This window comes from Venustampulla echinocandica (assembly GCF_003357145.1).
Source record: "Venustampulla echinocandica strain BP 5553 chromosome Unknown scaffold_7, whole genome shotgun sequence".
In the NCBI taxonomy this organism is placed as follows: Eukaryota; Fungi; Ascomycota; class Leotiomycetes; order Helotiales; family Pleuroascaceae; genus Venustampulla; species Venustampulla echinocandica.
Window position 1 is genome coordinate 1,108,245 of NW_022474212.1, and position 18,295 is coordinate 1,126,539.

Genomic DNA, 18,295 nt, shown 5'->3' on the forward strand with positions numbered 1-18,295 from the left:
TTAACGAATGGCGGTGAGCGAATAACTTGAAATGGTCTGGAACCCTGTTAGAAGAGACTAGAGCTGCCAAAATACTATATTCAATAGGTATATAAGAAGAGGAACTGGAAGTGCGCATATACGCAGTATACGTACGAAGTAATGTACCTGCATTTATGAAACGCCCAGTGAAATAGGTTGTTGGCTGTGGCAGCAGCTAAAGGGCGCTGGCAAGCCTCGAGGGCGCGCTAATTCTATCGTCTAAGAGAACAGTCACCATGGGCTCGCAAACAAAGTAGGCCTATGATTATTATGAGTACTTGGTATTGAAGCTTGATGTTGGAGTTTAAGTTCGGTGCCAGGCTGTGCTGTGGATGTTGCGTAGCGGTGACCTACAGGATGTAGCACGTCCCCCATGCGGCCCATGCCCCAAGCCTTGCTGTCAGTTCTTCGTGATGCGGCGTCTCGTCATGTGTCTCCGACTCAGACATTGCGATGTATGCAAGTTCAAATTGGGAGATGCTCTTAGCAGTGAAGGCAGAAGAGACGGACTTTCGTTTATGAGTGTGCTCTTCTCTGTCACCGGAAGGACTTATACGAGTTACGGTGCAGAGATGATATTACGGTAGCGCCTACCTGTAAATATTACACATATTAACTCCATATCCAGAATCCAAATTGCCTGTGTCCACGGCGTGCTACCCATCAAATGGTTACAAACCCCTATCCCAAAGAATCATTTATCTATAACCTGCGCCAAAGTATCCTAAACGCCAAAAAGTCCCCCCTTTTTCGCAGCTGACTTGGGAATTCCAGCTTTGATAACCTAGATACCCTAGATATCCTAGATATCTAACATCGACTTGACAGTTTGAGGCTGGGCCGTGAGAGTGACACCACTACTGTCGCTGCCATTCCTGTCGTTGAGCCCCGCTCTGTTTGGACTTGTCTGTTCAATACCCGAGTCACTTCCTATGTCTCCAGGATTACCAGGCCCATTCACAGGTGTATCCCCAACCCGTCCCGGTCCGCTCGCGGAATCTGGTCTCGGGAACAGTAAATTCGAAGCCAGACGCACCGCCTCGGCCTCTACAGATGGCTTTTTCTGGTGTGTTGGCCGACTCACAGGCATATTGCCCATCTCAATATTGCTCTCCACATTTCTCGTCGTTGCCCTCCCTCCGCCAACCTCTGCGACATTCCGGGAAATGCGTTCATGCACGTTGGCATCCTGGTTATTCCCATGAAGACGGGACCACCAGTGTGGCTTCTTGGTAATGCCTATTTCTTGGTCCGCCTCCAAACCACGAGCACGGCGCTGCCGCAGGAGTTCCCGGTCTTCATTGGGTTCGAGATACCCTGATACTTCATAGACTATGAATATCAGGGCGATAGGTACCCAGCCCAACGGATAAACTACTGCGAGATTTGGATGATAGTTGAGGGGAGAGATGGAGAAATCAAAGGCGCATGCAGCTTCGTACCCAATCATAACAAGGGAAAGCGGGATCGTGAAAAGAAATTTGTATGGCGTATATCTTATGAGGCCAGCTATACGGTTGAATACTCCCCGATTCCGGGGCTTGTAGTGCTTGATCGAGTGGTGGAGTGAGAACACAATTGTACACCATCCCAAGAAAAGGAGAAACGCCGCGACCTTAAATCGTGCGTCCGTCGCAACAGGTTTGGCCCTTAGGCGTGCTTGGTCCGGGTCCCGCTGCAGTTCTATTCCAGTCCAAGAGCGAGGTACTACCATGAAGAAGTTCTGGGCAAATTAGCAACGCCCAGAGTGCTGGGGAAGGGAATCATACTAGCCAGGCGAAGAAATAGAAAAGTAACGGCAGGTATAATTCGACGCTTGCGCGTCTATCATCCTGCCTCAAGCTGAATGGGTTTGGATCCACCATCTGCCTCTCCTGCCAGCTTCCCCAATGTCGAACACTCTCCCATACTATAGCCAGCGTGTTTGGCAACATTAGAAACCAGAAGAAGTTCGTGAGTACCATGGGAAGCTCTGGAAGATAGTATCTATCGACATCCACGCCCGTAATGCCACTTATAATTGCAAGGGCCGCCACAAAAAGCATCCAGTACCACTGGAACCTTCGCCCGGCCGACCTAAATCGCTTCTCCGATGGAAGGAATAGCCTCCCGTGCTTTCGCAGGTTTATGAATGTGAACATGATGCTCAAGGCAAAGAAGCAGGCGAATGCGAGACCAGCTTCGGCGCGAGCGCGTATCCGCCGGACGGGGGAGTAGCATGATGTGCTGTTGAGGAACGTGCCGTTCTGGAGGAGGTGGGGTGTGTATGGTTCGAAGAGGAGGAAGCACAACGAGCCGTTGGAGAATGTGCCATTGGAATAGTAGGTATAATTCCAATGGTTCAATGTCGTGAGGTTGAAGTGGGTGCCGCTGATGACAGTGTCGCTGGAATTATCGCCATGAGGGAAAGCTAGCAGATCTCGGACATTGATCAAGCCCATGACGCAACCGCGGAGAACACCGCTTTCTTGCGACTATAACGATAGTAGTCACGGCTCTTTATGTTTGGATAAATATATCAGAGGGAGACATATAGCGTCCCACCCGAAGAGCTGCAGGTAGTGGAACTGTGGATATGGAGGGCGTGGAGACGGGAGTTGAGGAGAGTCAGTTGATGCTGATATTGATATATAGTGAGCTATATTGATAGGTTGACAGGTCGGCCGAGAGCTCCGCATCGGTCAGCGCAAGCACTTGCGAAGTCTATTTCTTCGATAAGCATAAACCTTGTGCAGAGCGAGGGATTTAGACTTACTACACTGTCTTGTTTGTCTATTGTAAATTACAGGTGGTAGCTGAAGCAGTTGAAGAAGTTTAAGAAACTGCTTTATCGACTGCTTGCGTCGGGAAAGGTACTGTACACGGTGAAAGCGGCCGTTGCGCAATGCGCACCCGCGATCCGAAGTGAACATCCATCAACGTCAGCTACAACCTGTACACGTACTCTACGTACTTCCTTACATTTACCAGCCATGAGCGCATCTAGATGACAGCTCTACCGCAAGCGCTATGATTATCTTACAGGCAGAAGCCATAGCTGCAGAGACCCCAATACTTTAATATCTAAACCCAAATCAAATTATTATGTGCCAACACCACATGCAAAACCCCACCACGAATCCCACACACATTCAAGATGACTGCAACCGCAGAAGAAGATGATCCGTCATACATCGACTATGAGGCCTTCCTCAATCCCTCCTTCTCCCCGTCCAGCTTCGCCAATTCTCTCGTCCTCACTACCAATAACCCCACCGATACGCCTCTCGATCTTTCGACTCCCCTGTCCCGTGTGCTATTCGATGCGCAGGAAATAAATACCCATATCGATGCCCTAACTACAAAGAGCGCCCTTCCGCTCCTCGCCCATACGCAAGAGCAGACCACTTCGAGTGCCCGAATATTACAGGAGATAGACTCCCAGGTCGCAAACCTGAATGATGGATACAAAAGACTAGAGAAAGAGGTTCTGGTACGATATGAGACGGCCGAGGATGTCAAGACAGTAGCATCGAGGCTTTGGGAGACGGTGCGACTGGGGCGCTCCGTCGGTCGGAGTCTGCAATTGGGACGGCAGCTCGAGATACAGCTTTCTGAAGTTGGAGCGGCTGGGAATCCAGTCAAAACACAAGGGCAGAAGGAAGACCATCGAGCACTAATCCGCTGCTCAAACACGTTATTAAGCCTGCATGAGCTCTTCTCCAAGAGCAGTCCGGGTGAAGAGGGCCATGGCCTAGAGAGGGTAGATGCTGTTCGGACATTGCAGTCCTCAATAGTCAATCCTGCCGAGCGAACGGTACTCATGAAATCCCAACAAATTGTCCGCGATTTCTCCATGAGTAGCCTTTCCACAGGGACGAACACCACCACTTATGCTCAAACATCCGATACGAAGTCGCGCACCACATCCGCGTTACTATCCCTATATCTCCTCTCCTCCCTGCCGAGTGGGACGAAGAAGAAACAGGAAAAATGGGAACCAGATCTTCTCATTCAAACCCTACAAGACTACCTCCGCGCCTCCCTGACTTCGTCACTTGCATCCCTTGCTCGATCATTAGCTACTCTACCATCCCTCGACTGCACCCTACTTGAGGTTTCTTCGCGCTGCCAGAATATCCTGGCACTCGAATCGCTCCTCTCCTTAATCTCGCCCCCAGTCCTGACCTCATCAGTTGTTCCACCAGCAAACCTTCTGCAACCCCTTTTAGCAAGGTTAGAGACAGGGTCTCTTGTGTCTTATTTCTGGCGCACATTGGCAGGAAGTTTGGGTACCAAGGTAATGGAGATCATGAACCGAGGAGGTGTTAGTGCGCGGACGTTGCGAAGTAATAAAAACAGCGTCCGTGATGCAATTAGAGAGTGCGTGATTCGCGGTGGTCAGGCTCCCCAGGGGATAGGAGAGAAGAAGCCAATCGAGAAGAGTTGGGAGCGTGAGGTAGCTGTCATGGTTGGTAGTGTAGTAGGAACTCTCGGCCGGTAAAGGGATTATAGATTACCCGCCAGGCACAAACGTTAGGAAAAATAAAATAAGAACGGCTTAAAGTATCATTTATTAGTATCCACCTTATGAACGAATCGGAGTTTTGTATAATTGTCTTAGCAGTATAGCTAAGTAATAGCAGCCGAAAGTCAAAAATAGGACTCAGTCGAGGACATGTTAGTGCCAGGGACTGTACGGGGTAACAGGGTATGAGTTGCGATAAATATCTTGGGGTATTGTGCTATTACAGGTAGATAGTCCACACGAATTTATTACCTTACTGGCAAGTCTACTTTTGCATTTGTTTAATATATAAGCTTTGATAAGAGCGTTGTACTTAGCTAGATAGATTCCTAATTTAGTTCTTTTTAATTTATTTTAAATGTTTTATATCCGTTGACTATTTCAGGACTTAAAAGACTTTTAAAAAAAGTACAAAGATATAATGACAGCAGCCATTACTACTTGAAATTATTCTATAACCCCTTCTTAAAAGCAAACTTTTGGGAACCAACTTCGCCTTACTATATATCTAGCCCTAACAATTCTATTTCTCTCTTCGTATGTGCTTTCTCAATTCTGTTAGTTTGACAAGGCTCTCCTGTCTTAGTAATATATGACTCCTTTAATCTAGCTAGAAATTGGTCTCCTCCTCCTCGTCGCTTACTGAATCCCGAACTATTTCCTCCCTTAGCGGACTGGTTGGCTCCCGCTCTCCATTGGTATTAGAAACCCCAAGGAATAGTGCATCAACACTTCCTTTACGCTTGTTGCATGTATGTTGTAGCAAATAGCCTGGCTCGCCAATGCCATCGCAGTCTATCATCTCGATATCGTTCTCAGAAGCCACATTTCCACAATCTGTACAAGGGCTAGTATTAGCACTCGACAAAGACGCCTGGTCAATTAGTTCACCGGCATCTTTCTCACCCATTTCTTCGGGCGAAGAGGAGGATGAAGACGAAGAGTCATTCTCGGCAAGGTAAATATCACCCCATAGAGTCTGCTCCAGCTGCTTCTTCTCATTATCCTGCTCTTCCTCTTCAATATGCTTCTGCATAGCAGCATCCGCCTTGGCACGTTCGCGTCTGATAATTTTCTCCTCCAGCACCTTGCTGCGGTAATGGTGGCATTCGCTCGGGAAATTGCAATCGACCCAGCAATCTCGCTCCTCCCACAGCGGATTTAGACCGTCGACATCTATTGCATTTCCGCTGTCTTTCAACAACGGATCAGAAGGGCTATTTTCATAGTTCCACCTTCCTAATAAGCACTGATCCGACTCCATAGATAAGCCAATATTCGCTCGCCGGCGAAGTTTCATCTCTCGTCTCCAGATATTATACTGATTCCAGCCCCCATAGTCAAACCGCGATTGGCATCCGGTACTACAGTAGTAATGCCCGTCTCGGAGACAGCGTCTCGTGACACTAAAAGGGTAGACGGTCCTGCACAGGTGACAACGCCAAATCCAGCCCAGCGGGATAGAGGGAACTGTGTCATAAAACCGTGGGTCGAGCGGAGATGGCGGGATGAGAGTCCGGAGGTGAAGGCGGGGTGGGGGTGTCAACGGGAAGCGGGGAGAGAATGGGGATACTGGGATAGTGAGGTTGGAGGACCGTCCTGGAGCGTTGGTTAGAGCGTCCCTTGGTGGAAAGAAATCGAGTCTGCTGGGGCGGCGAGGCATGGCGTTTGTGTTATGCTCGGGTGAGTTGTGTTGAAGTTTACACGGGATGTGTATGGATGTACGACGGTACTAGGGTTGGCAGTGGCTAGTGGATATGAGGGTGTATGTTAGATATATGGATAAGTCGTTTCAAGAATCGAGAACTCCTTTGTTTCTAGCACACCCGTGTCTATAACTGACGTGTTATCGCGAATGAAGCAAGCACTCCAGCAGTAGTGTAAAAATATCTATATCGTTTGAGTTGGGGATGAGAAGTGAATTTAAAAACCAAAAAGTTTAAAATCGAAGGATTGAAGAAATGAGCATCAGCTACGATGTAATATTTGGGTTGGAAAGTAGTGTAGTCTTGTTCCAAGGCATCGTTTTAAGACTCGTACAAATAGCAAGGCTCTTTGTCCATGTAGATCTTTCTTTGATCAACGAGACACTGCCGCACCTTATAAATAGAAAACATAGAAATTAAGAGCGGCTACTAAGGAGACAAAGGAATAGATCATCCGAGTGTAGTTTTCTGGTGATAATTGGGCAAAGGATGGGGTTGCTTTGAGACTTCTGGAGTGCTTACTCTGCTTGCACGTTGAAGTAGCACTTACAAACGTCTTGAAGGCATATATGGTCCACCCACCACCTGGGAGCAGGAAAGCTTTCATTTGACTTGTAGTAGTACAATCGCCAGAACTCGCATCGATTTTATTGCAACGAGGAAAAGGTCCCTCGAGATGAGTGGTGTAGCATCCCATCCCCGATCACCTCGTCCTATAACCCTAGACGTACCCGATAGAAAAAGAGCAAATTCCCGTTACACCTCCAAAATTGTCCCACCAGCCCACAAAAAAAATAAACCGACTATTGCCTCGGTGCCCATCAGAATGACCCACGTCTCATGCCTCAATTGCCTTGTTCTTCTTCTTCTGCTCTACCTTCAACAGAAGCGCACGGTTGATATGTGGTAGAACACCTCCAAAGGCGATTGTTGCGCGGATGAGGGTATCGAGTTCTTCATCTCCGCGGATGGCGAGTTGGAGGTGGCGGGGAGTGATGCGCTTGACTTTAAGATCCTTGGCAGCATTCTGTTGTAAATTTGTTAGCAGACGCGACGTAAGCGGATCAGGCAAAACCCGGAAATGACTCACTCCTGCCAGCTCGAGAACTTCCGCTGTGAGATATTCGAGGACAGCTGTAACATAAACGGCGGCCTTGGCTCCCACGCGCATCTTGTTTTGCGTGTTGTTCTTTAGGAAACGCTTTACACGGCCACAAGGGAACTGCAAAATATATAGGTTAGTAAACACTATACATATCAGGGCACTACGCGTCGCGCAGAGAATCAGATATCCACAAGGTATTCGCAACATCCGCCGGATTCACGCGTGTAGGCGGGGTCTGGGTGTATCGATGCTCGAATCGCGTCGCGAAGGTTGAAGCGTCGCGAGAAGAGTATAGAGAGCAGGCTTGGAGATGGGGTTCGATGGATCTCGGTGGTGCGCATCGTATTCCTTGCGCCATGTATTATCTCGCGGATTGTGTTTTTGTTACGCGACAAGGCGGGGTGTTGATAAGTCGAGTAGTTGCGCCTTAGACTTTCCACCTCCCCAAGCTGCCGGAGAATAGCTACATAAAATCTAATATAGAAATGCGCGATGCTCACCTGAAGCCCGGCCTTGCTGGAGTGGGATTGCTGTTTCTTGCTACCATCGACACCGACCTTGCCTCCCGAGGACTTGCCGCCAGATGATTTTCCTTTGCCGCCGGCCATTGCGAATATTATATTTTCGGCGGGGATATGAGGGTGTTTAGATTTGACTCCGAAAAGTGATGGTTTGGTGTAGTCGGGATCGTGACGTCGTGCGGGTTGGGGATGTTGATGTTGATGTTTAGGTAGAAGGCGCGTGTTGCGCTGCGGAGCAGAAGATATGGATGTTTTCCTAGCGCTGATCGCAACGGGAAACCGAAGCGAGGCCGTGAGAGGTGAAGAGAGGGGAGCACAAGACGATATCAACGAGCTTAATACCACAAAAGATATAATGAGAACACAAGGAGAATTGCTAACTGAGTTGAACTCGTCGAGCTCGTTCTAAGGAGCTAGGGAAGAAGAAACAGAGACGGAATATGGGGGGGATATAGGTCAATATACGAAACGAAATGCTTGCCAGTCTGGGGCAGGCCGAGAATGCGCCCCCATATTAGCGGCGCTCGCGCCAACTCCATGCTAGCAGCAAGAGAATCACCTCGGTGACATGCTAATCCTCCTACTGGGAGGTGCATGGCATAATAGATAGGAGTTGTTTGGTGGTGGCGATGTTGTTGGGCTCTGAAGTTTGGAAGATTGAAGATCGTCGTCGGATGTCTGCACATGAAAGCGTGTTAGATCCTCAGGCTACAACGCTTTGGCCTGGAGAGGCAAAGCCACGTGATATATATGCTGCCAAAGCGGGAGATATGAACTACCTTAGTTACCCTTCCAATGGATCGTGGGTTTGTAGAGGTGGAATTCCTCGTAACTCTCGCGATCATGGCCTGTAAACCTGCACGTAGACGGCCTTGAAAGGATTAAGGCTTAATTCGGAAAGTGAGAAGAATACGTATATTTTCTACGTCTATACAGGTATTTAATGAAAATATTCGCGAGAGGGTTCGCTTTCTAATATACGCAAAAAACCAAAGGTCTATCTATATATGGTGTCCTGATTTTCCCCATGTACCCTACTCGGTATATAGGTACCTTGGTGAAACTTCACCAGCGCTTCTCCCTCCGCATCAAATAGTAAGGAAGTATGGAGCTCGCTGGGGATCAAGAGTTCTCCAGATAAACGGCATGCCCTGACAGAGCCCCTCGGCATCAAAGCCCCTTGAGCTAACCACATCACTGAATCGCATCAGTGTTGTCTGAAACTTCGCAGCTGCTTCTGCAGTTTTCTTGTTCATCCCCCTCAACATGGCGGGGTCGTTGAACATCTGGGTCAGAGACCGATCTGATTTGACCCACTCCGGACGAGCAAATAGAGCAGTCAGAACGATCTGAGAAACTGCTTGGCTTGCGTTCGGCAAAAAAGGTACCAGATCAGTAACTCCCTTGGCCGTCGGTATTGGCTGGTATAGCGCGAAGGGGTGGAAGGGTAATGAGCCCGATGCTTCCGCAAGGTCATTCGTATTGAGCGTTTGGTGCTCTGCACTTACCAAGAAGGCGAAGTGTGTAAGAATATCGATGAGGGTGGTGCGGTCAATTGATGTTGGAAAATCCATGACCTTGGCCGCGACGGCCTCCACAATCCATGCTTGCAGTTCTTTGTCCTGGGTGAAAACAGATGGGTCTGGGTAGGTTGAATCCACGAACGCCGTCATAAAATCTTTGATTGCGGTGTGGATCACAGATGCGTCCTCGAGGAAGGGAAAAGCCTTGATCTCTGGGCCGAAGGTACTGTCCAAAAGACCCCTGCTTCTGAGATTGGGATAAAAATAGTTGGCCTGGAAATTACCTGCGAATCCTGACGTATACATGTCCGAGGTAGTCTTTATTGCTGCAGCTCCACTGAAGGCAAACAGCCTATCAATAAAACCCCCCTTGTTGACTAGTACGCTAATTGCTGACTGGCGGTAAGAGAAAAGCTCAGGAGTCACTATGAAAGGATTAACGCAGGCCTTTAGGGGATAAGAATAGCTAAAGCAAGAGGTGTACGTACGTCTTTGTAGGATCGCCATCACAGGATGCTCGTCACTCAATGTTCGATATGCTGCTTCAAAAACGATCTCCGCGACATTGTGCGTAGCAGATAAATGATACCATTGCGAATGCCAGAAGTCATTCAAATTGAACATCATTTTCGCCAACAACCAATCGTTGGCAGAGTCTGTAGGCGTGTATACTAAGTTGCTGCCAACATTTGTTCTCACAGCTAGGGGAAGAAAGTCTCCACTGGTGGGATGAATATAAAAATATGCGTCGCAGGCCGCTGCATATCTTCCCGTACTCTCCAGTGTTTTCTGATTGCTGTGGTCGGCATAGAAAAGGCGTCCGGATTTCAGAAGCAATTCGACAGTTGCACCTGTGATAGCAGTCGCAATATTATCCTCAACAGGGAAGGGAAGTGTGTCTGACGGATTTAGACGTTTGGTTGAATATGGGTTGATTGACAACCTTTCCATGGAGAAAAGCAAGTCATCAGTGTAGTTAGATAGAACCCCTAGATCCACACCATCTGGGATGCTTTTTTTCCATTGATCCTGATATAGGAGTTCATAGTCAGAAAGCTGCTTAATACCTCCAGCCTATAGATTGTTAGAGAATTTCTCGCCATTTTTTACAGGAGGTGGGAGTTCGCCACATACAGCTGTGATAGCTGTTAAGGCTATATCTTGGTCTGAGAAGACAGCAGTTTTTACCGGCACCCCCTCAGCCGTAAACTTTTCAAAATCCGTTTGGGTGGTTGAGTTTCCTAGTGTTCCAGTTGGCCAAAATGGGACATCCCCACAAATTCCGGGTCCGTACACAAAAGTATCCCGTTTGACGTGAATGGAATTTGCCCGCTCCGCGGTATTTCCAGGTGATAATGGCAGGGTATATTTTAAATCTGCTGCTGATATGTTGCGGGGCTGGTGTTCATTGAGGTCGTTTCGAAATGGTGGAGCTGCGGCAGCTTGCAGTGCCAACCCCAGGGAGAGCGACCATGATATTGCGGAGAACATGATAAACTGTAGAACTAGCACTTCATTCGGAAATAAATTCGAGACAAAAAATATACTTACTTATAGGAATAGCAATGGATTATAAGCATATGGCACCCGCCGCACCATTCCTTGACGGAGTGCGGGAGCATGCTCGGAAGAAACTACTTCTAGTTAGGAAATGATGAAGTAAACCCCTACATGAGATTTTTCTAGAAACGCTGTGCCCTTAACGAACTTAACTTTATAATGCATCTGGAGGTAGATACTGGGTTGCTGATATGTTGATTCAAAGTGGAGTGGAGTGACGTTGCGTAACTGCGCCGTCAGCCCAGGGGCCCCCAAACGACCAATCTCCCACGGTGTCAGCTAAGGCACCCGCTATTGGAGGCATTGCTCTAGTAGAACTGTGCCGTATTTAGGAAGGAGGCAACATCCCAAATCCATACGAAGCTATGCCTCATTCAAATTCATCAACCACGCAAATAAACACGTTTCTTCCATACTAGGAATCATTTAAGTTGAACGTCCACTAGCGGTAGCAGCGGACCGGTTCGTGATATATCCCGAACGGTGGACCTAGCCCGGAGACTTTGAGCGGAGCATTGCTTCCTATGTACTTCGTACGGGCCAATTCTTCAACGGAATTTGAGGATAATAACACGCCGGAGGAGCTTTGTAATATCTCGGTCAGTTCGTGGCTAGTTGCAAGTATACTTGGCCGCACCCTGACTGATCGTTGTGCCCGCCAGGTGGTGCCCTTCCTTTCGTCTCGAACAGCTCACATAAATTTTTGTGTGGTGCATCATACAATCCGGCATGTCAAAGGATGGTTCCCATGCCCTGTTCCGATGATTGTCTGTTTTACCAGCTCGATTAGGTGGTTAACAACCTCATAGCCAACATGGATTAGGCATATCAATCTAGGATACTGCCGTGCCATAAGGTACCTGGTTAAATAAGGTGCTTACTGCTCATCAGTGATCGAGAAGAGGCTTTTCAAAGTCAACATGAGTGGGGGTGTGGATTCAGAATGCGACGTGCCAAGATATCTAAAACGGAGTTGGGAATCGGTTTCGAATGACGCCTAATATGAGGTTTTCTGATAAAATGTCCACGACAATCGACTTGATGCAACCAGACACATTTTCAACCTTTGTGGTTCCACTCGTTGATACTATCCAAGTCAGTATTGCTTGATCATTACCAGACAGATATATCTGCCACATGCCTCAATGCAAGCCGGTGCGGCCAGAGTACCAAATGCCAATTGTCTGGTCAAACGCCGAACTTATCACATCCGAAATCTCAGCCTGATCTCCTAGAAGATGGGTACAATCTGCAGAATGCTGCGAGTTATATATATATAGCTGATGCTGCTGGATTGACGAGGCGCGCGAAACAGCATCACTCCACACAAGGGACACAAAACAAGGTGTCGCCGGGTTTGCGTCGGAGGACAGTCGCCAGGAAGGCTTTCGTATAGTATACTTATACTGCCGTTATCAACTATCGTATGCATAACGGTCTGATGGCTTTCAGGAAGTCAGATGTAGGAACAATTCCTCTTCGGAGTATCATTCTGGCGCCCTGATTACAGGTTTGAGTTTCCACAGTCAAGTCTTGCTTCATCGCACCATTTTTAATCAATTAGCATGATCCGCAAGGGGACGTTTGGTGAAGACCATAACTTAACGATTACCGGATCTAGGCATCCGGAAATGCCGCATCTCCCACAAGGTGGTTTATAGGATCTGCGCGTGTTAAATTGTCTCGAGAATCAAGAAGAGACAAAGCTGATTTTACACGAATCCGGAGGCAATTTTCAAACAAGTACCTTTCCTTCTGTATGAAGCTTCTCTTCGTCGCGTTTCTATATCCCAACATGCGCGTTGGTCGTCGAGCTAACAATAATACGCTTCTCCCGAACAACAGTCTGGGATTGCCCGTCCGGAGTTAAAAAGCGGCTGATCTAGGCGTTCTGCTCGCCCAACTACGAAGCACGCCGCGGAGCCATTTTAGGGCGGTCATCAAACGGCTGAAGTGGGCGTTGTGACGGTCCAATCACTACACATATTTTGGGCGTATCATCACGGAGCATGACCAGTGACTGAGTGACTACCCGTAAACGGCTGAGGAGGCTTCTCGTCGCTTTGATCGCATTGAGTCCCGGCGGCTTGGAGATTATTCCAATGCCCCAGACGAGCGTTCGTCCTAGCATTTGATGTGCTCATCAGGGCTTCCGGCAAACGGATGTGAAACGCTGCGAGATACACACAGTGCTGCCGTTTGCACATCTTTTTTAATAAAAATAAAAATAAAATCCATACTGTAGATTCGGTTACTCGTGAGATCTGTGGTTTGCATTTCAGGCAGTGCGAATAAAGTTTGCCATCGAGCGGGTGATAGTGGCCCATCCATTACCCGCGTGAACGGTGTCACTGGCGTAGCGAGAACCCCACCGTCCAGATTCGGCCTACTGTACTGTACGCCAGGACAATTGCAATTCCATACTTACTCTCAGCCCCAGGGCCTAGGGGGTGGCTGAGACAAGTAAAATGAACCAGACTGTCAGCCCTGTGGCAATTCCCCCGAGCCATAATTATTTATTAATCTAGTTAACTCGCTTTGGCTGCAGCTTTTTTCGACATCCCCATACTCCTCACCTTCCTTTCGACATCTGCTCAAGCTACCTTCCAAACTACATCACTCTCGTTCAAGCCAGCACAGTCTCTCAAAAGAAACCCTCCACGTTCCTTCAAACCGCAAAAATGCTCGCCAAGAACTTCGTCCTCATCAGCGGGCTCGCTGCCCTCGCCTTCGCCGATCCCATTCCTCAAGACTTCGATGGATCCTCCGTCGACGCGGCACTTGCCTCGGCCACCAGCCTCCTAAACCTTCTCTCGGACCTCCCAACTCTCCCAGCGTCCGTTGCATCTGTGATAGCCACCGCTGCCCCATCAGTTATCCAGGGCGACATGTGCGAGCTCGCCACAGGAACTCCCGCCTGGTACAAGACTCTTCCCGCGGACGTCAAGAGCGCGCTGAAAAGTTACGAGAGTGCCGTATCGAGCTGGTCCAAGTTACACTCCTCGCAACTGGCAGCCCTTCCAAGCGCTCCTGGGCCCGCTGCCTGCACAGGTGCTGCTGCTCCTACCGGAGCAGCTGGAGCTACAACTGGAGCTGGAAAGGGTGCTGCAACTGGGACTGCAACCGGAGCGGCTGAGTCTGCAACCAAAGCAGCGGGTGCTGCCCCGTCGGCGGCGGTGGTAGGGAGCCTTGCCGGTGCTCTTGGAATGGTGGGCATCATGTTGGCATTGTAATCGCGTTGTTGTGTATAGGTTAGTGGGAGGACTTAAGGAGTGGAGGTCGCTGTGATGGAAACCGAGCGTTCGGGTATTTATGTAATGGCTCCTTGGCACCTGTCCGTTTGTACTGTACTCTGTACTTCAGATGAATATTCATGATCTTGCTGCTATATTCAAATTAATAATAGAGGGCCATGATTGAGCACCCTATTTCGATTTCTCCTCTACTTCTCGAATTGACCAGCTCCTGTCACCCCCTCTACCTAAGTTCCACAATCACTTTTAACTTTCTTGATTGTAAGCGAGCTTTGGCCCTTTACGAGGGGAGTTCCTCGGCATAGAATGCTTGGTACGTAGTACAAGAGAATAATATATCAAGGAATAATGTTCCTTGTGGCACGGTAATTGTTTGGGGTTGTGCCGGTCGCGTTTGGCTCGAACGACCCACGATAGCCAGGGAAAAAGTGTGACGCTAGAAAATCAACATAAAATCAAAAGAGCGATTTTAAAAAAGAGGCAAAATCATACTCCTGGGAAGCAAAAGAGTTCGGCCCGGTGTCGAATGCCTACATCTCTTGTCGCGTTTTATTGTTGTTGTTTCGCTTTGTTGTTTCCCCTTTTTTCCCTTATCGTCCCTGGCGACCCCGTAAGTTCAATTTGACCCGAGCCACTTGACCAAGTGTCACGCCTGTTGTACTTCGGTAGCGGATATTTGCTTATTTTGATATTTAAGTACAAGGCGTGTCTGGTGGCAGATTTCGGGCGGTAGGAAACACGTGCAACTCCGCCTCTACTCCTATTACTACAGCGATATACTCCAACCGCCGTTACCGCGTTTTCAGAACCGTTACACTCTGTGTAGGCCACCATGTACGAGATAACATCGCTTTCGAGATTCTAATAGCAGGTACTATAGATATAGAACGACAGCCCCCTGCCTCATCCTCAGTCCATTAATAGCGCTGTAGGGCAACCGATGCAAGTACTCGGGTCTTATTTTAGTAAGATTATCACTCACTCAATGCCCCTATCCTATCCTGCCGTAAGCAATTTACTGATCGGACAAACAGAGCTCTTGAATCATCTGCACGCTCATCCTAATAATCAAAAATAATCTCGGGAAACTCCTCCACGGGCTTATCAAGTAGCCTCCCGCCACCTCCTTTAAACCACTTGTCGAAGAATGCCACCACATAAGCAGTCTGTATCACATACATCCTGTCGCCCCTCACATAATCCGCATTCGCCGGATCGCCATCCGGTTTTAAAACATTCGCGAGGTAGAGAGTGTCGCTATAGTGATGATGTTGGGTTTTTTTTACCCTGATATCCCTCTTCCAACCTCGCAAAGCATTGTAGAAGGTTTCCCACGTGCTATCGAATTCCCTTGTATGACCTTCATTACTTAGCAAAAGGAACGGCCCATCGAGACCTTTTGTGGCAACGGGGCCAGTCATGCTACCATCCATATTTACACCCGCGATAAAGCGGGTATCGTTAAACATCAAAGTACCAGCCGTGCATCCTCCCAGGGAGTGACCTAGCGCCCCAACTTTCTCGAGCCGCAATTGCCCTTTCAAGCCCGGGATTCTGGGCGTCTCATGTACCTTTCCAAGGTCATCGAGGATAAAGCGGATATCAGAGACGCGGCGGTCAGCAAACGGCACGTATGCTTCTATGGGCATCGTATCATCCTCCACGTACGTTTCATTCCTACCATCGGGATACTCGATGAAATCCGAGTCGACGGGATGATCCATAGTCACCACTATATAACCATTACTCGCCAAATCCTGGGCCGCGCCACTGTAATAACCCCTCGAGTTTCCATACCCCGGGCCAAAGAACAACACTGGGACCTTTTCATGCTTAGGAGAGATGGGGGCTGAAGCGTAGGCAAGCATTTGAACAGTAGCGGAAGAACCGGCGGTGAACCCTATCCAGTTGTCGGTGTAGACATCGGTTTGTGGTCCGAAATTCGGGGACAGGTTGTAGTCTTTGCAGGATGAGGACGAGGTGGGATAGAATATTGAGACCATTAAGTCCCGCGTGGGCTGAATGGAGGTGTTGTTTAGCTCGTAGGACACAACACCTACATCGAGGGGACCGGTGAGTGACGGTGGGATGAAGACGGATTGGCCGAGAGTGAAATATCCCAGAAGAGTGATAGACACATGTTGGAATCTGGATTTAAACAGCATAGTGTCGAAATCATTTGGCCGCGAAATTAACAGCGCAGAGATATCAGACCCAGGAAAATAAGCAGAGGAATGTGTCAGAATCCATATAAATATTGATTCTAGCCTGGTAAGATTTACTGCAAGTCTCGGATCCCGGCAATTTCCCCCATTCGGAAGGTCATGACGCTTGATAAGTCTGTCGAAAAAGGATATCACAATCGGGATCCAGGATGTGGATTCGGAATACGGCTAAGTTCTCGTATTGCTGAGTTAGGCCTGGTGGCCATGCGGCCTCTCGGATATAGACTAACTCTGTAAGATCGAGTTGTCCTATGTAAGAGTGGTTGATTGAATCAAGGGATAGTGATCGGCCCTTCATTTTATAGGGGGGCTGCTGGCTGCGGGGAACCCTTGATTGTCGTGGTGTTTGGGCTATACGCAAGTATGTTAGCCGAAGCACATCACTACGGGATCTCCTTCCATAATAAACCTTGCCTATGCCACCACAACGCACTTCCCTCAGGGGATCTCGAAGTAAGCAGAGAACCACAAGATATAGGCACATCCGCCGTTATTCAAGAGCCTTGAACTTCGTGTTATGAGAAATATCCATATCTTAACAGCCGGGACTCTACCTTTTGGAATTGTACCATTGGCACCATTCCCACACCCCATATCTACGATCAAGGAGGTGGATTTCCACTTGCAGAGTTATTGTTGAGGGCGACCGGATACGTATCTTAAGAACGCTTGAGGGTTGTGAAGAACTAGTTTGCGGATAGCAATGGTAAGTTGGTAACAGAGGGCTTTTGCAGCGGAAGCAAAATGATCGTGAGCGAGGAAACTCAACGTCTTCTACATGATATAGCAACCTTCATAATGTGCTGTCGGCTAGCATACATTCCAAGCTCGAGTTTCTGCCTGCTTCTCAACTAGCAGGCAGAGTTGGGACACTGACTAGGGAGAGGAAGGAAACCATCAAACTGATCTTGAGTTGATGTAAATGAAGGAAGCTACCGAGGTTCTCGGAACTGATGGCCAGGGAATATGGAACAGTTGGCCCAGGTTTATATGTCATGGAGTAGAAACCGAAGGCGTCGTCATCATCGGAAATTGAGAGTAGCTTTAAAGGAAAATCCTGTTACCACCGGGGTTTTGTTGCACATTGCACGTTTGCTAAATGTCTCAACTTCGCAACCCTCGCCATGTGGCGTTTTTGTTGCATGTCGCACTTTCGCGAAAGTTGCCCTTTACTCGTATCCCACATTCCAAATCTCCCCTTAAAAGCAAGTTAAGCGCCTCCTAATAAAGTTTTGTTGCACATCGCACTTTTTGCAAATGTTGCACTTTTACCCAACATGTCAAATCTCTTCTTAAAGCGGGTTAGGCCACTTCGTAATAAATTTTTGGTTTTGTTGCATGTCGCAGTTCCCCTCAATGTCTCAACTTCCCAACCCCCTCCGCTGTAAGTTTTGTTGCATATCGCACTTTTTGCAAACATTGCTTCAGCAAGAAAATACAGTACAGTACCAAAAACAGTGACAGTGCAGCCTGCCTAGGTATAGCGTGGTATTTTAGCAGCTTGGCAAAAGTGAGCCCTAGGCCGGGAATGGACTGTTCCTCTGGAGCAAAGCGCTCGCGAGAACATTTTTGAAATACCTTACCTACCTAGGTATTACCCATAGTATTAATATTGAGAATGATTCCTCGGGCGCACGATCACTTCTTCGGTATCTTTGCCTGCCTAGGCAGTCCCTTATCGTCCTGGTACAGTAACCCCCGGAAGACTTAACTTACCTACCTAGGTACAGTACCTAGGTAGACACGACACGGGGATAAAGTAGCCCATGCTATGTTTGCGATCTCTTCTTTCACATAGCCACGAACTCGCAATGATGAATAACCACTGTTTGTTAGCGTTTAGTTTTATAATCCAATCGAACTGTTTAGCATT

General features: G+C 48.2%; 7 protein-coding genes across 7 annotated transcripts; 2 read left to right on the plus strand and 5 right to left on the minus strand.

Moving 5' to 3' along the window:
- Positions 1–823: 823 nt before the first annotated feature.
- On the minus strand, positions 824–2,462 carry BP5553_08286 (Uncharacterized protein; the record flags this gene model as incomplete). The annotated part of the gene is made up of 2 exons (XM_032016909.1): positions 824–1,744; positions 1,791–2,462. The coding sequence occupies 2 exons, from the start codon at positions 2,460–2,462 to the stop codon at positions 824–826; spliced, it is 1,593 nt and encodes a 530-aa protein (XP_031867200.1).
- Positions 2,463–3,157: 695 nt separating this feature from the next.
- Positions 3,158–4,504, plus strand: BP5553_08287 (Uncharacterized protein; the record flags this gene model as incomplete). Its single annotated transcript, XM_032016910.1, has 1 exon — positions 3,158–4,504. One exon carries the CDS (start codon positions 3,158–3,160, stop codon positions 4,502–4,504), a length of 1,347 nt encoding a protein of 448 aa, XP_031867201.1.
- A 634-nt stretch (positions 4,505–5,138) lies between these two features.
- On the minus strand, positions 5,139–6,191 carry BP5553_08288 (uncharacterized protein; the record flags this gene model as incomplete). The annotated part of the gene is made up of 1 exon (XM_032016911.1): positions 5,139–6,191. The coding sequence occupies one exon, from the start codon at positions 6,189–6,191 to the stop codon at positions 5,139–5,141; it is 1,053 nt and encodes a 350-aa protein (XP_031867202.1).
- An 881-nt stretch (positions 6,192–7,072) lies between these two features.
- BP5553_08289 (Histone H2A) lies at positions 7,073–7,947 on the minus strand (the record flags this gene model as incomplete). Its single annotated transcript, XM_032016912.1, has 3 exons — positions 7,073–7,261; positions 7,325–7,456; positions 7,840–7,947. The coding sequence occupies 3 exons, from the start codon at positions 7,945–7,947 to the stop codon at positions 7,073–7,075; spliced, it is 429 nt and encodes a 142-aa protein (XP_031867203.1).
- Positions 7,948–8,948: 1,001 nt separating this feature from the next.
- Positions 8,949–10,874, minus strand: BP5553_08290 (Lipoxygenase; the record flags this gene model as incomplete). The annotated part of the gene is made up of 3 exons (XM_032016913.1): positions 8,949–9,808; positions 9,872–10,457; positions 10,518–10,874. 3 exons carry the CDS (start codon positions 10,872–10,874, stop codon positions 8,949–8,951), a joined length of 1,803 nt encoding a protein of 600 aa, XP_031867204.1.
- A 2,750-nt stretch (positions 10,875–13,624) lies between these two features.
- Positions 13,625–14,176, plus strand: BP5553_08291 (uncharacterized protein; the record flags this gene model as incomplete). The annotated part of the gene is made up of 1 exon (XM_032016914.1): positions 13,625–14,176. One exon carries the CDS (start codon positions 13,625–13,627, stop codon positions 14,174–14,176), a length of 552 nt encoding a protein of 183 aa, XP_031867205.1.
- A 1,082-nt stretch (positions 14,177–15,258) lies between these two features.
- On the minus strand, positions 15,259–16,362 carry BP5553_08292 (Uncharacterized protein; the record flags this gene model as incomplete). The annotated part of the gene is made up of 1 exon (XM_032016915.1): positions 15,259–16,362. One exon carries the CDS (start codon positions 16,360–16,362, stop codon positions 15,259–15,261), a length of 1,104 nt encoding a protein of 367 aa, XP_031867206.1.
- Between the last annotated feature and the right edge of the window lie 1,933 nt (positions 16,363–18,295).